This window comes from Protopterus annectens, chromosome 1.part2 (genome assembly GCF_019279795.1).
Source record: "Protopterus annectens isolate FY-2018-M chromosome 1.part2, PAN1.0, whole genome shotgun sequence".
Classification (NCBI taxonomy): Eukaryota; Metazoa; Chordata; order Ceratodontiformes; family Protopteridae; genus Protopterus; species Protopterus annectens.
This window is the reverse complement of record NC_056727.1, coordinates 1,220,337,072-1,220,351,832: the sequence shown is the minus strand read 5'-3', so window position 1 is coordinate 1,220,351,832 and position 14,761 is coordinate 1,220,337,072. Positions and strand designations below refer to the sequence as shown.

Below are 14,761 nucleotides of genomic sequence, written 5' to 3'. Positions count from 1 at the left end.
TGCCTCACACTAGGATTACTAATGACCAGGAAATTTGACTGTGTGCTGGTTTGCCTTAAGAGCTTAGCAGTAGAGGCATTAGATACCATGTTACTATGTATAGCTGTGGGTGGTGTTTTCACAGAGTGTTTACATGATGGCCAAAGACCCTTGTTGATTGTGCTGTGCAGGAGGCCTCAATGTGTTAGGAAAGTTTACCTGTTAGTGCCTCAGCATAGGTAATTTCAGGTGTAGGGTCTTTAACATGTACAGAAGACATGGTGCAAGTGTCACCAACAACCTCTATAGAATTAGTTTGGTTATATTTTGCCTCCAGCATTGGTGTTACACCTCTCGCATACTTTCTGTTTTAAGAATAAGTGGGCTATTAGTGTACATGAGACAGTTGCTACAGTGCCTCAGAATACCCATCCCAACTAGATTGGCCAAAGAGAGTCAGGAAGTGCATATCCATGGGAGGAGTGAGAGAAAATTAAGTATTGAATAGGTCAGTAACTAAGAAATTTGATGAGCAGTGCTCAGCTATGTGCAAATTAGATGCTCTAGTTTAAAAAAAAAAACTGTCTAGACAGAGTAATTTAAAGGAAACGTACATTGCAAGAGATCAGCATCTACACATTACAAGGGGGAATTGACCTGCAAGATATATGCATCTTTACAGAACTCTGCTAGGCACTGCTGCATGGAGAGCAGCAGTTCTAAGTAAAGATTGTATAAAAAAGGGTCAAAAAGTGCAGATATTCAACACAGAAACACTCAGTTAATGCAGCTGTGACAAAAGTAATGCAGAAAATAAGTGCCAAAATAGTGGATATGGTAATGTAAGTCTTAGCTTGATCGTAGGTTATGAGCAAAGCATTGTGTAACTGAGACACTTAAACAGCAGAGGATATTCAATACAAAAAAAAAAAAAACACAAGGCCCTGTGGCCAATCAGAAACAGCACAGTTTCTTCTTTCTTTCCTTTACACAGTGCTGGGCCAGGAAATGAGTTGGGTCCCCTCTATTCTGAGTAAAGTGTAGCAAAGTGGAGTAATAAAATGGTCAAAAGTGCAGATATTCAACACAGAAACACTCTAATGCAGCTGTGACAAAAACAGTGGGGAAAAACAAATGTCAAAGTGGTGAATATGGTGATGTAAGCCTCTGCTTTTTTAGACTTTAGCAGAAACCAGCAACACTCTTCTCAAGTAGTGTGTTCGCCAAAAGCCTCAGGTGTACAGAGATTCAAATTTTAAACAAGCTAGCCTTCTAGCCAGTCAAATAAAGACACAATACAACTTACACTGGCAATTCCCAGCTCAGCAGAAGAGGGGAGGCTACCCTCCCCTGCCCAAAGAGTGTAGTCCACAAACCTTCCTAATGTAAGATTACTAGATTGGAGCACAAGTACTTGTATCAGAACTAAGAAGTGTAGAATAATGGTTACAATGTAACCAGGCTACTAACAAAGCAAAAATAAATGCAGCAAATTAAATGTAGCTGAACACTTCGAGTTGCAGCAAAAAGCTAAATAGAGTAAGAATGTTCCGCTGGTCTTGCTGCACTGGTGTTTAAAGTTCAGTATTTTTAGTATGTGGGAAGGTAGGAAACAGAAGATAATTCAAGTTTCGGAGACCAAGGGGAGCCTTTCCAGTTGATCTCTGTGCTCCCCAGAATTAGCTGATGAGATGAGACTGGGAGGAGTGTCCAAAGTCAGATTTATAGTAGGGGTTGGCAACTCAGAAGCCACCAAGTTTAAAACTTCAACACGAGTAGAGTGGGTGGGAAAAATCAAATACAGACAGGTCAGCAATTACCAGGCAGTGAACAGCAACTGATAAAGAACTACAGCTAAATGAAGATACCACTGAGTAATTATAGTTAAATGAAAAATGTTGATTCTCAGATCCTCCCACTAATTAGCTGGATTTTATTCACTGTCTGCAAAAGTATTTTCTAACTGGCCCTAGCCAAGACCTCTTCCAAAAAGACCAAAAAGCTAAAAACAAAAATGCAGTATTTAAAATTTGACCCTGTTTCTGGTCCTTTGCTTCTCATTTACTTTTTGTCTTTTTCCCGATTCTTGCTCTAAAAGGTTGAGAGGTATTTGTAACTACAGTGAGATAAAGGCGTTCACTGCAAAGTGGTGGCTGTAACTACTGGGTAGATGTGGTGATGTCTGAAGATGAAAGAAACTTGCCTTCATGTCATTTGATCAGTTTTAATCATCTGACGTCTGTTTAATCGACTGCATTTGGTTGATTATACAATAGTTGACAGGTGTTAATGACCAGTATTCCCCAGGTAGGGGAATACTCCCTTTCGCCCAGGGATTGTGTGATTTTTGGAGTTAGTATATGTAATTAGTGGGAGGGGGGTTACTCAGAAAAAAGTGCATGCACCAAGAAGCAACCTTGGCACATGTACTAAATTTAGTCGGCATTTCCATTTTCAACATAGAGTGGTTTACCTTCAGGATGTCTACATTCATGTTAGTCAAACAACTAAAGGTAAAATTAAATAAGTTGGAATACTTAGTCCACTATTTGTTACTCAGAAAAAATTGCATGCACCAAGAAGCAACCTTGGCACATGTTGCACTAAATGTCAGCATTTCCATTTTCAACATAGAGTGGTTTACCTTCAGGATGTCTACATTCATGTTAGTCAAACAACTAAAGGCAAAACTAAATAAGTTGGAATACTTAGTCCACTATTTGTTTGCATGTAGCAAACCTTAAATACATAGTGTCCGTAATTTACCATAATCAGACATCTGAGGTGTTCAGTCAGCTGTGGAAATATGATTGCTAAGTATGTAGGGGCTGTGTGTGGCTAAGAATGTCTTGCCATGCTGTCATGATCAATTGGAGCAGTCTATTCTGGCTTTGCAGAACTAGTTGTGCATGTGTGTAAAGTAGGTTTGAGTAATTTGCTCTGTCTAGCCACTATTTTCACAGTTGGGCCTTTTAAGGTATGCTCATTCATGTGGCTGTAATTGATGAGTATGGTCATTTGATGGATTGTGACGGTAGTTCAGATGGTCTTAAATCAGGAAGAGGAATCCAAAAAAAACGTGCCTTTATGCATGGTTGAAAAAGTGTGGGGACAGGGGCCATGGCCTGAAATACACCCAGGGCCCAAGCTACACTTAATCCACCACTGCATAAAGAGACTAGTGTTTCAGTTCACCTTTTACTTCACAAAAATCTGTTGTGTACAAATAGGCATTTGGATGAGTCATTCTGTTCAACACTTACTGCGTTTTGTCCTGTTTACTGGTTTTAGAAGTGGCTTAAGTTTCATCTTTGCTTATGTTTATAACTTTCAGATTTCCTTTAGCCTTCTGACAAAGCCCTCAGTTTTAATGTGGATAAAGATTCCTAATGGAGAACTGTTTGTTACTTTAGGAATTGCGTAAATACAAGGAAAATGAAAAAGACACAGAGGTATTGATGTCTGCACTTTCAGCAATGCAAGATAAAACACAGCACCTGGAAAACAGCCTGAGTGCAGAAACCAGAATCAAGCTAGACTTGTTTTCAGCACTAGGGGATGCTAAACGACAGCTAGAGATTGCACAAGGTAAGTAAAGCCCCGTAGTAAGTGCAAATAATGAGGCATGACTGGGAATGAAGTATCAGGGTTGTTTTTTCCCATTTTGCAGGGTATTAGTTTTTCCTGAACATGTTGAAAATGTTTGTAAGGCTTAGTTTTGCCATAATGATCATATGGGTTTATACTGTGTATACATTTCAGTGCCAAACCTAGGAATTTATCACTGAAGCATTTAATGTTCACCATAATATTCATTATTGCAGTCCTCATTGGGAATATCCTGCATGCAGGTAAGCTGTGGATGGCCCAACTTCCAGAGCTGTAACCACCTGGAGTTTCATCTGATGCCCTACCACCAAAGGAGTGTATATGTTGGCAGTATAATGGGTGTAGTGATCAATACCATATTTTCATATTTCTGGCCGTACTCTGAGTAGCCATATGTTTCTTGTAGTACTCTGTCTGTTGGTTGGCCTATTTTCATCAGTCAGAAAAATACTCAGTATGGGATTTTCCATCTTACTTGTTTGCCTGCTTGATTGTTTGGCTAATGTATGATGCTTACTGCAGTTCTGAAGAGTTAATTGTGTGTGCGCTGGTGCGTGTGTGTGGGAGTGTATGTGCCAAATCTTATCTATCTTATATACATTTTTTTTCAAAGTATAAAAAGTTTCAGTTTTTGACAGTAGCAAAGCTTATTCTGTTTTCAAACCGTGTGGGAATGAAGAACCCTTAGAATCTAGTTAAACCTTTTGCATCTTCAGGGTTGAGTCCAACAAGTACAGCTGAAAGCACTGACTAGCCTAATTTAAATGAACCTGTTACCTCTTCATCTTTCAAGTTTCCTGTAGCACTAGACTTAAGATGCTTAACAGCTCATACCTTTTTATCCACACTTCAGAAGTTTGATCCAGAGGCACACAACCTTATTAGTTCTCTTCCATATCTTTTGGACTGTGCACTTCGTGTTCAGAATGTCTAACTCCAGTTATAGCATGACTACAGGTTTTTCATATTTTTCCCTATTTAGACTTTATCTTTGCAGTGTTTTTTTTTCCAAAGTGTTAGGGATCTCTTTCTTGGGCGAGAGATCTCTCACAAGCTGGGATTACAAAAGAATATTCAAAAGTCTCGACTCTCTCACACAGGACTGTGCTCCTGGAATGTCAGCTAAACACCTCTGTTCAAAGAGCTTTTCTTCCACAGGGAAAAGTAGATCTATAGCTAGATCTACTCCTAAGGATCTGATGTAATTTTCATTCATTTCTCAACTGATGGGTCTCTGGTCCAACCTCGGATCCAGCTCGGCCACTTTTACCAGACTCAGGGATCCAACTCTTGAGCTTTTTCCTTTACTCATAATACCATATCGTCCTACCATACCCTAGATCGTGCTTGCTGCCATATCATTCATGTGCGGATTTTCTGCTGTCAAGCAACTAGGTGCTTTCTTCATGTACCATGAGTTTTTACCTTTATATCTCCTTTTTTCTCCTTCTTCCCTTAGCCTTGAAGTTGTTTGGGTTTTTCTGCATTAGACCTAACTAGGAGAGGAAGAGGGCTTTCTACCTGCTACATGGTACTCTAACGAGTAACCTTTCCTCTTTCTTCCTACCCTTTACAGTGTATTCTTCAGTAACATTGTTGGTACCTTACTCTTTCTCTACCCTTATTTAAAAAAAAAAAATTCCTTTCTTTGTTGTCTTTTTGTAGAGACACAAGCTGTCTGACAAGCCTACAAGCTTCAAGAAATGCACTCTCTCTGGGCATAAGATCCACAGTTCTGATGTCCACAGTGAGCTTACTGCCTGGACAGTGTCCATTTGGACATTGAATGCTCTATTTGTGCAGGGTTTATTTCCCAGGCATTGAGCAATAGGAATAAGCTCGTTTTGAGGGGCCTACTACATTCTTCCTCTTCCTTATCTGCTGGGACTGAAACCCCCTGTAAGAAGATGGATAAAGTGAAGCCTGACTATCTTCCAAAAGAAGAATTTAAGAAGCAGTCCCCTGACTGTTCTACAGATGTGTTCTAGTAATGAAACTTCCAGCCAAGACCAAGTTGCCCTGGACCTGGTCTCCTCATTTCTCAGCGGAGCTGATATCTCTGCAACCCTATTTCCCCATTCCTGCAGGAAGCAAGGAGACTTTCCAGACCACCTTCAAACTCCTCCCTTTGCTCCTCCAGAAGCTTTTCCGAAGCAGCAGTAGACAGAATGATGAGGATCCTCAGAGCTTGAATCCTGAAGGGAGTGATCCTGGCTCTAGCTCCCATTGGGGCCATGAGCCTGCCTTCTACCCAGCCTCATGTTACATCTCCGATACTACCTGTGATGTTGGAGCCCTCTGGTCCAAGATAGTCAAGAGTGTCCTCATCGGCTCTGAAGACAGGCCATTCTTCCACTCCAACTATGTTCATGACTCACCTAGTTCTGATCCTTTCAGAGCAGGACGACTCTGAGCTGAAGCATCTGTGCCAGCTCTGGGGGTTTGCGGTCAACTCGGAAGCTGTCAGGCTATCTTTGCCCTTTGGAGCTCCAGAGGTTGGACAGCTCGGGTCCAACTCCTTCCTCAGGATAGGGGGTCTGTGGGGATTTGGGGCATGACATTATAGGTGGCTTCGACTCCACTGTGGTCAACTGTTTCCCCTGGACAGTCTGTCTTTGAAGTGATGGAGAGGTTTTTCTCTTTATCAAGGGAGAGATGATATCCTTACCCTGGAATCCTACTTGTGTACCACCATCAGGCTTGACCTCAGCCTGTCAGGTCTGTACCATCTGGACAACCACCCTTATCAAGCTTTCAGTCAGTCATCCCTCAGGACTCCCCTGTTTCTGATACCTCACCAGACCATCCCACTGATGAGATCCATAGGAAGGGCACATGTAAAAGGTTGACACCTAGGTTCCCCCCAGTAATCTCACAAAGGTCACTGACTTTTAAGGAGTGGCAACCCCCCCCCCAAGATCTATAACTGATGACATCTCATTTGAAGAGATCCTGAAACTTCTCAAACAAAAAGGGTGAATGGTCTTCTGAACCCCCTTCCCAGGACGAATCAGTGTTTTTGGTGGTGTTCGGGGCTGCCCAGTTAAAACTTGGGTGGTCCCACTGGCTGATGGGTTGAACAACCTAGTCTCTCATTGTGCATGGAAGGAGACTGATACTGTGGAACCTGTGTCCAGGAGATCAGATAAGTTTTTAGCTCCACCAAAGGAAAGACCCCACTGCATCATGGGAGTCCAGTAGTTACCATGGTCGTGGCAGCAGCCACTAAAAAGTCATAGAGCAGAGCTCATCTGTCCTTCTCCCCCCTCAACTGGGAGTTTAGGGCCTTAGGTTTGACAAATCCATTTATGCTGAGCGACCTTTGCCCTGTGGTCTCAGTTATCTGATGCATTTTACCAAGTTACAAGTAGATTTGACCAAGGAGCTCTCCAAATCTTTTTCTGGGTCCATGTCTGTGGAGGACCAAAAGAAAGCTTCTTTGCTGGCCACCCTTCAATCCATTTCCAAAACATTTCTGACACTGATCTGTCACTGCTGGTGGGTACCTGAAGGGCCTAGCCATTAGTCGACATGCCTGGATGTGCCTGTGTGATTTTGCAGAGCCTTTCAAATCTTTATTCATCAATGCTTTTTGTTAAATCATTCTTTTTCAGCCCCAAAGTGAAGGAAATTCTGCCCAGAAGTAAGCAAGAAGGAAAGCTCCAGTCTGCCATTGGGATCTGTTTTTATACCCCTCAGAGGCCCTGTCAGAATCAGAGGCAGTAAAAAGATGTTGCTTAGCAAGTCCCAAGGGCCTTTCCAAGACTAGCATGGAATCCATTCTTCCTGAGGCAGAGATGGTGCAGAACCAGGGTTTCCAAGATACTTTCTCTGATAACCCTCCCAGTGCTCCTGAAAGCCTCCCCGGCTGAGACTCATCCTGGATCTCAGCAAGCTAAACCAATACGTAAACCATTCAAAGTTCCGGCTGGTCACTGTTCAGCCCATTTTGCCCCTCCTGCAAAAGGACAACTGGATGTGCTCAATAGATCTTTAGGACGTGTACTGTCCTATCAAAAGGAACAGGCACTCCATAAAATATCTGCTCTTCCAGCTGGGAGATTGTTGTTACCAGTTCAGAATGGCTTCACCACAGCCCCCAGGGTGTTCAAGTGCATGGTGGTGGTAGCAGATTCTAGGTGTTTCTGTATCTAGACAGCTGGCTGCTTACTGCTCTGACCAGGGATTTACTTGTAACAAGCAGGGCACTACTCTCTCCATTTATGTCACTTTCAGGGCATCACAGTCAACTACAAGGTCACAACTCGCATCTACACAGAATCTGAAGTTCATAGGTACTCGTCTAGACACGGTCAATCAAATAGCGTCACTATCAAGAGTACAAACCTCAGATCATGGAAGTGCTCTCCCCATTCTTTTCCAGTACGACCAGTCTTGCAAGCTTTAGGTCCATGGCAGCAGCAATAACTCTAGTTCCAGTAGCCAGATTTCCTATGCAGATTCTGCAGTGGAGTCAGTATAGTGGTTTGTTTTTCCAGCAGTCCTTGCATACTCCAGTCAAGATCACAAAAGTTTGCGAGTAACACCTTCTTTGGTGGATCCATTCAAAGTTTCTCAGGGCTGTCAGTTTGTTCTCCCTCTAGCCACAGTCACCACGGATGCCTCCCATCGGGGGGGGGGGGGGGTACATTTCTTAGGAAAGACAGTCCAAGCTACTTGGTCCTCAGAAGAGACCAGTTTGCACATATGTGTCTTGTAGATGAAAGCAGTTCTAGTGTTACAGGCCTTTCAAGATGCTCTCCCCTCTAGGATGATTGACATTCCAGGTGACAATGACTGTAATTGAATACATTAACAAACTTATACTCTGAGGCAATGGGTGCGTGTGGCAATGGGCAATCTCTCCCTGCAACTTTCTTATAGCAACACACACTGAGGAAAGATGGTGTGCTTGCAGACAAACTAAGCAGGTCCATTCTGATACCTCACAAGTGGTCTGCATGGTAGTGGCAGAGAGGAGTTTTCATCGATCTGGCCAGCCATGCTGTGATCTTTTTGCTTCAGCCCACAAGTGCACCAAGTTCTTCGCCCTGGTCTCTCCACTGGGGGAGTCACAAAAAGATGCTCTAGTCCACTATTGGCCCTCCAGTCTCCTCTATGCTTTCTCCCCCATTACCTCTAATCCCCAAATTTCTATAGAAAACCTACTGGTTGAAGAGCATGTTTATCCTCATTGCACCTCATTGGCCTTGGCAAGTTTAGTTTCCCTTCCTGTGGCCTTATCTACTATATCTGCCTTGGATACTGGGACAAAGTCCAGACCTCCACTCTCATCCGACAGGAATGAAACATCCGGATATCAATGGCTTCAAGTTGACCACATGGTTTCTCCACTTCCAATGAAGTTTAGACAATCCAGGCTTTCCTCCCCAGTTCGCACTATTCTTATCTTCATAAAAGGTTTCAACTAGGAACATTTACAAAAGTAAATGTAAGATGGTTTTAATCCAAGTCCTTGAGAGAGACTTGGATCCCTTCTCTGCCCCAGTCCCCATGGCTGTTGATTTTCTGGCCTCCATTTTTAACAACTGGGTGAGTTTTTCAACCATAAAGTACAGTTGGCAGCTATTTTCATTCAGGTGAAAATCACTCCTTTTTGGCTTCTTCAAAGTTGTACAAAACCTGTCTTAAAGGCACTTGTCTCAGGTCTGATGCCAAGGACCCTATTCCTCTGTGGAATTAAGACTATTATGTTGCAAGTTCTGATTCAACCCCCATTTGAACCACAAGCAAAGATGGCCCTTACATTCTTCTCTTGGAAAACTCTATTTCTGGTTGCTACCACTTCTGCTAGACTAGTATCAGAACTCCAGGCCCTTTCCTCCAGGATGTCCCTATGCACAAACCCATCTTTTTTTTTTTTTTAAACCTAAGCTGGCTTAATCAGGTTATCGGTCTACCTGTATTCTTCCAAAAATTTTCAAATGAGTGAATACATGCTACATCTTTTGGAAGTACACTGACAGATTAGATTTTATTTTCATAGAATCAAAAATATCAGGATGACTGACCAATTGCATCTTTTCCAAGAATAAATTGGGGAAAACAACGTCTAAAGTGACTCTAGCTAAATGGTTGAGTGACACTTCTTTGTTTACAAAGAAAGAGGGTTATCTTTACCCAAGGCATTCCACAAGGTCTGTAGCCATTTCATCTACTTTTTGGTCAAGAATGTCTATGGATGACATTTGTGCCGCCACTGCCACTTAGTCCAGTGTTCATAGTTTTACTGTTCATTGCAAGTTAGGTATGCTTTCCTAGAATAAGGCAGCATTTGACTCTGCAGTACTCCTGAATATCCTTCCATGAGGACCACCCAAGGTTTATCTAGCTGGAGCTCTGTCCCATCAGTTGAGGAATGAATGAAAAAATGACAATTTCAGATACAGAAGTTATGTACTTACCATGACGATGCCTCTGTGTTATTTATTTTCATTTTTCCGCAACTTCCCACCCTCCAACCCCCTTCTGACCTCCAAGCCTCTATTTCTGTACCTCTGTTCCTTTTGTATCAATTTGGCTATATGCATATGTTGTTTGGGGCAGCGAACTTGATCTGAGATAAACTAGGACGATAGGGCATTGTGTAAAGGGAGGAGCTGGAGTGTTGAATCCGTGCATCTGGTAAAAGCGGCCAAACCAGATCTGATCTATCCATTGAATGTAAATGGACAGTGCAGATACATAGTTATGGTGAGTGTATAACTTTTGATATGAAGTTGTTAAATCTCGCCGTTTATTCTCACTAATGGGGTCGGAGCCGATCCTCCGCTCCGACACGGCCGATAGAAAAGCTCAAGGTTTGCCAGTAGCTTGAGACCAAGCCCCTTATCCCACAACGCACTGCTGGAATTAACTCAGATCTAGTTTGCCGCTGCAAGAAAGATCTTGGTGATCCAGCTAGCTCGGACCATTTGTGAAAAAAATAGCAAGTTTTTGATAAAAGTCTTCTTTTTTTCTCTTAGATATTTTTCATATATACAGTTTGGCTGTTAGTGTTAAAATTATAATAGAATTAGTAGTTTGTGATAGTCGGTGCCCTGTTGGCTTAGTCGTTTTGTGTGGGCCTTTTAGCCCCATTTAGAGTTAATGATCACTATTTTCTTCTAGTCAGGTTTTTTTTCTGTGGGCCTGTTTAGCCCTGTATTTGTAATTTATAGTTTAACTCTGTCATAGTGCCCGGTGTGGGCTTAGTTGCTTTCCTTAGTTAGTGTGGGTCTTTACAAAGAAAGGAAGGACTTCACCCTACTAGTTTTCAGTATACTGTTTTTTTGTATTGTACTGTTTCGAGTATGTCGGATGACAAGGAAAAGTCCCATCCCAAATCGGGATTCAAGAAATGCCCAGATTGTGGGCAGAAAATGTCCATCACTGACTGACACATTCAATGTATTTTACTGTCTGGGGGCTAAACACCTCCAAGACACTTGCAGCATTTGCCATTCCTTTTCTTCAAGAGTCCTGTTGGAGAGAAGGAGGAAGCTAATTGACAGGAGATTACTGCAGCATTCCTTTTCTGAGGTGTTGAGTAGCCAGGAAGGTGCTAGCATTTCTTCCAAATCCTCCAAATCTTCAAAATCTTCGCATCCCAAAGTTGCAAAAAAGGTAAGAACTTCAGAAGGGTACAGGGTAGTCGGTTCCACAGACCTCGGAACCATGTCCCTTTGATTCAGAGCCAGCTCCCAGTCTTGGAGCCGGTCTCTGAGGTTCCCTCTTCTCCACTGCTCCAGTCAGCGCCTTCGGTGCATTCATCTAAGTCTTCAGTCTGCCTTTCGGATTTGGACATGGATTGGCTAGTGCAGAAGCTTTTACAGGCGCCAGGAATTGCCAGATTGTTGACCCCGACCATTTTGTTGGTGCCGAAGACCATTGAACCAGATTTGTCTACTCCTCCTCCGAGCCGTACTGGACCCTCGGAGCCGAAGGAACCCGAACCGATGATTGTCGAACCTTTGGAGCTGACACCCGCACTGGTGTTATCTGCTCCATCTACTCTGATGTCCTCTGCGCCGACCGAGGAATCTAGGAGCCAACGCTCTCCCATCTGGTCTGGAGAGGATAGTGGACCGATTTGTCGGTGCCGACTCTTCCTCTCGGGGCTTTGACTCGGATGAGCTTGGCTCCTATCTCAGGCTTGAAGCCCATGGTTTCGGTGCGGGAGGATCGGACAGTCCTTTCGGGTCCGTCTACCCCTTCTCGTCTAAGCCATGGCGCCTTCGATGCTATGAGGAGAGTCCCGTCTCCCAAGACGACGTCAGCATCGGTTCGGCCTTCCCTCTCCCCTCAAGCTCCTGTGTCTGCTTCTTTGTCTACCGGGCCCCCTAAATGTAGAGACCCTGAGCCTCAAGTACCCCCACAGGGCACCCCCTGCTCTTCTGAGACCTCCCCAGATCCCCCCACTGAGGAGATGCCCAGGAAGAGACTGTGCAAGAGGAGGCACGTAGACTCCTCACAGGAGTCTTTGACATCTGACACGGACTTGGATGAGTCAGAAGGGTCCCCTCGATCCCCTTCTGAGGATATCTCCTTTGCGGAGATATTAGAGATCCTTAGTCAGAGGGGCGATTGGCAGTCCAAGACCCCTACTGAGGACGAGTCTGTGCTCTTGAAGGCTTGGCTCTCAACCTTCCACTTCTTGGGTGTCTCCACCTTACGACGAGCTCATGAAACTGATCTCTCGTAAGGCATGTGAGTCACCAAAGGCCATGGAACCTGTCCCTCGCAAGCCAAATAAATTCATGTCTGCCCCAGTGGACAAGCCCTTTTTGACCAAGGGAGTGCCTGTTGATGCCATGGTGGTAGCTGCAGCCACCAAAAAGGAAGTGTCTGAAACATCTGCATCTATCCATCCTCCTAACAGAGATTCTAGGATCATGGATAGATATGGGAAACGCATGTTTAGTTCAGCGACTTTATCTCTGCAATCACTGAACTACTTAACCCATTTTACGAGACTACAAAGAGATCTCCTGAAAGAGCTAGGAGATGCTCTCCAGGGTATGGTAGCTGCAGGGGTTGCAGACAAAGTCAACACACAGCTCGCTACCCTAAACTCAGTTGTGAACTCGTCCATGCATCTCATATCTTACGCAGCTGATGGTTCGAGTAGAGCCACTAGATCAGGCATTGCTCTGCGAAGACAAGCCTGGATGCGTCTCTGTTCCTTTGCGGAACCCTTTAAGTCTTCCTTTATCAGCACCTCATTCGATGGCTCATCACTGTTTGGGCCTAAAGTAAAGGAAACTTTAACCAGGTGTGAGCAGGAAGGCAAGACCTTATCTGCCGTTGGAGTCTGTTTTTCTGTCCCTACTCGGCCCTACCCCAAGGGCCCTAGGGGAGGGAAAATGTGGTTCCAAAAAGCACAGGGAGCCTTTCAGGACACACGTGGAGAAACCCCCTCTAGAGGCAGAGGGGAGGGGGTTATAACAGAAGACGCCACCCCCGTGTCAGAGGGGATCTGCAGCAACAGGGTGACAGGTTTCAGTTCTCTGGTCAACCCTACCAGTGCCCCTGAAAGGGGGGGGCCCAGCTGTTCGGCTCTGGAGGCAGTCTGGGGTTGCTTGTCTTTGTACCTAGAAGCCTGGCTAAACATAACATCAGATACATGGGTACAAAGCATCGTTTCCAGAGGATATTTCTTACCGTTCTCTTCCCCTCCCATTCCTGTAAACAGAATCCCGGATGTTCCACCCAGTCTCAGGGAACAAGCAATCGTAGAGGTCCACAAATTGCTAGAAAAAAGTCATCCAACCAGTCCCGGCAGACCAAGTTGGATTCGGAACTTACTCAAGATTCTTTTTGGTACCAAAGAAAACAGGGGACTGGAGACCTATCTTGGACCTCAGCAGACTCTACCAGTTCATAAAGAAAGAGAAGTACCGAATGGTCACGCTTCAGTCCATTCTTCCCTTCTTAGGGAAGGGCGATTGGATGTGCTCCATAGATCTCAAGGACACGTACTATCACATAAAGATGAACAGACCCTCCAGAGATCACCTGCATTTCCAGCTGGGAGCCAGTCATTACCAGTTCCAAGCCCTGCCCTTTGGTCTCACTACAGCCCCCAGAGTGTTCACCAAATGCATGGCAGTGGTCACAGCTCACCTGAGGCGTCTAGGATTCCAGGTGTTTCCATATCTAGACGATTGGCTCCTCACCGCTACCACCAGGCATCAATTGACTCAGGCAACACAATACACTCTGTCAATTAGGCATTACAATCAACTTTGAAAAGTCTGCCTTATCGCCATCGCAGCATACGGTTTTTATAGGAGCAGAGTTAGATACCTCAACTACCACTCTACGTCTTGCAATCGAAAGAGTCTCACTTCTCCGCCAATATGTCAGCTCACTGGTGTCAAAAAGCAAAGCTACAGCAGCAGAGGTCTTGAAGGTGCTAGGTTTGATGGCGACAGCAGTCCTGGCTATACCACTCGCAAGGATGCATATGCGAATTCTTCAGTGGCTCCTCTTTGCTCAGTGGTCTTACCAGAAGCTACCGATGCACCACAGGATTCTCATCACGGATTCTTGCAAGAGAGACCTTCGGTGGTGGTTGACATCTCTTCATGTCATAATCGGAAGACCCTTTGGCCCCCCCCCCAGTAGCCACTGTGACCACGAGCGCTTCCCTGATAGGGGGGGGGGGCATTTTCAGGGAAAGACTGCCCAAGGCACATGAATGGATCAAGAGTCACATCTGCATATCAATGTTCTGGAGTTGAGAGTGTTACTTCTGGCGTTGCAGTACTTTCAGGACTCTATTCCTCTTGGAACTATTGCAATTCAGACGGACAACATGTCAGTAGTCTGGTACTTGAACAGGCAAGGTGGAACCAAGTCTTACCCCCCTTTGTCGAGAAGCCCTCGGGGTCTGGCAATGGGCTGTGTCGTCCTAGCATTTTCTGTTAGCAACGCACATCCCGGGGAAATCCAACGTGATAGCGGACAAGCTAAGCAGGGCGATATTGCTCCCTCACGAGTGGACTCTCAAGCAACAGGTTGCAGAGTTTATTTTCTGCTAATGGGGCCAGCCTTTCTGCGACCTCTTTGCCAGCCACATCAATTCAAAATGCAGAAGCTACTTTGCCCTAATACCACCTCTGGGATATCCCCCGAGAGATGCACTGATACACGATTGGCCCCCGGGTCT

The 14,761-nt window shown here is 44.6% G+C and overlaps 1 protein-coding gene across 2 annotated transcripts in view; it reads left to right on the top strand.

Moving 5' to 3' along the window:
- The window catches only part of MACO1 (macoilin 1), a 1,116,587-nt gene that overhangs the window by 1,018,137 nt on the left and 83,689 nt on the right, over positions 1-14,761 (top strand). For both annotated transcript variants that reach the window (XM_044060081.1, XM_044060080.1), the window contains exon 10: positions 3,393-3,567. In XM_044060081.1, coding sequence (XP_043916016.1) covers positions 3,393-3,567 — 175 coding nt within the window. The remainder of the gene's footprint in view (positions 1-3,392; positions 3,568-14,761) is intronic.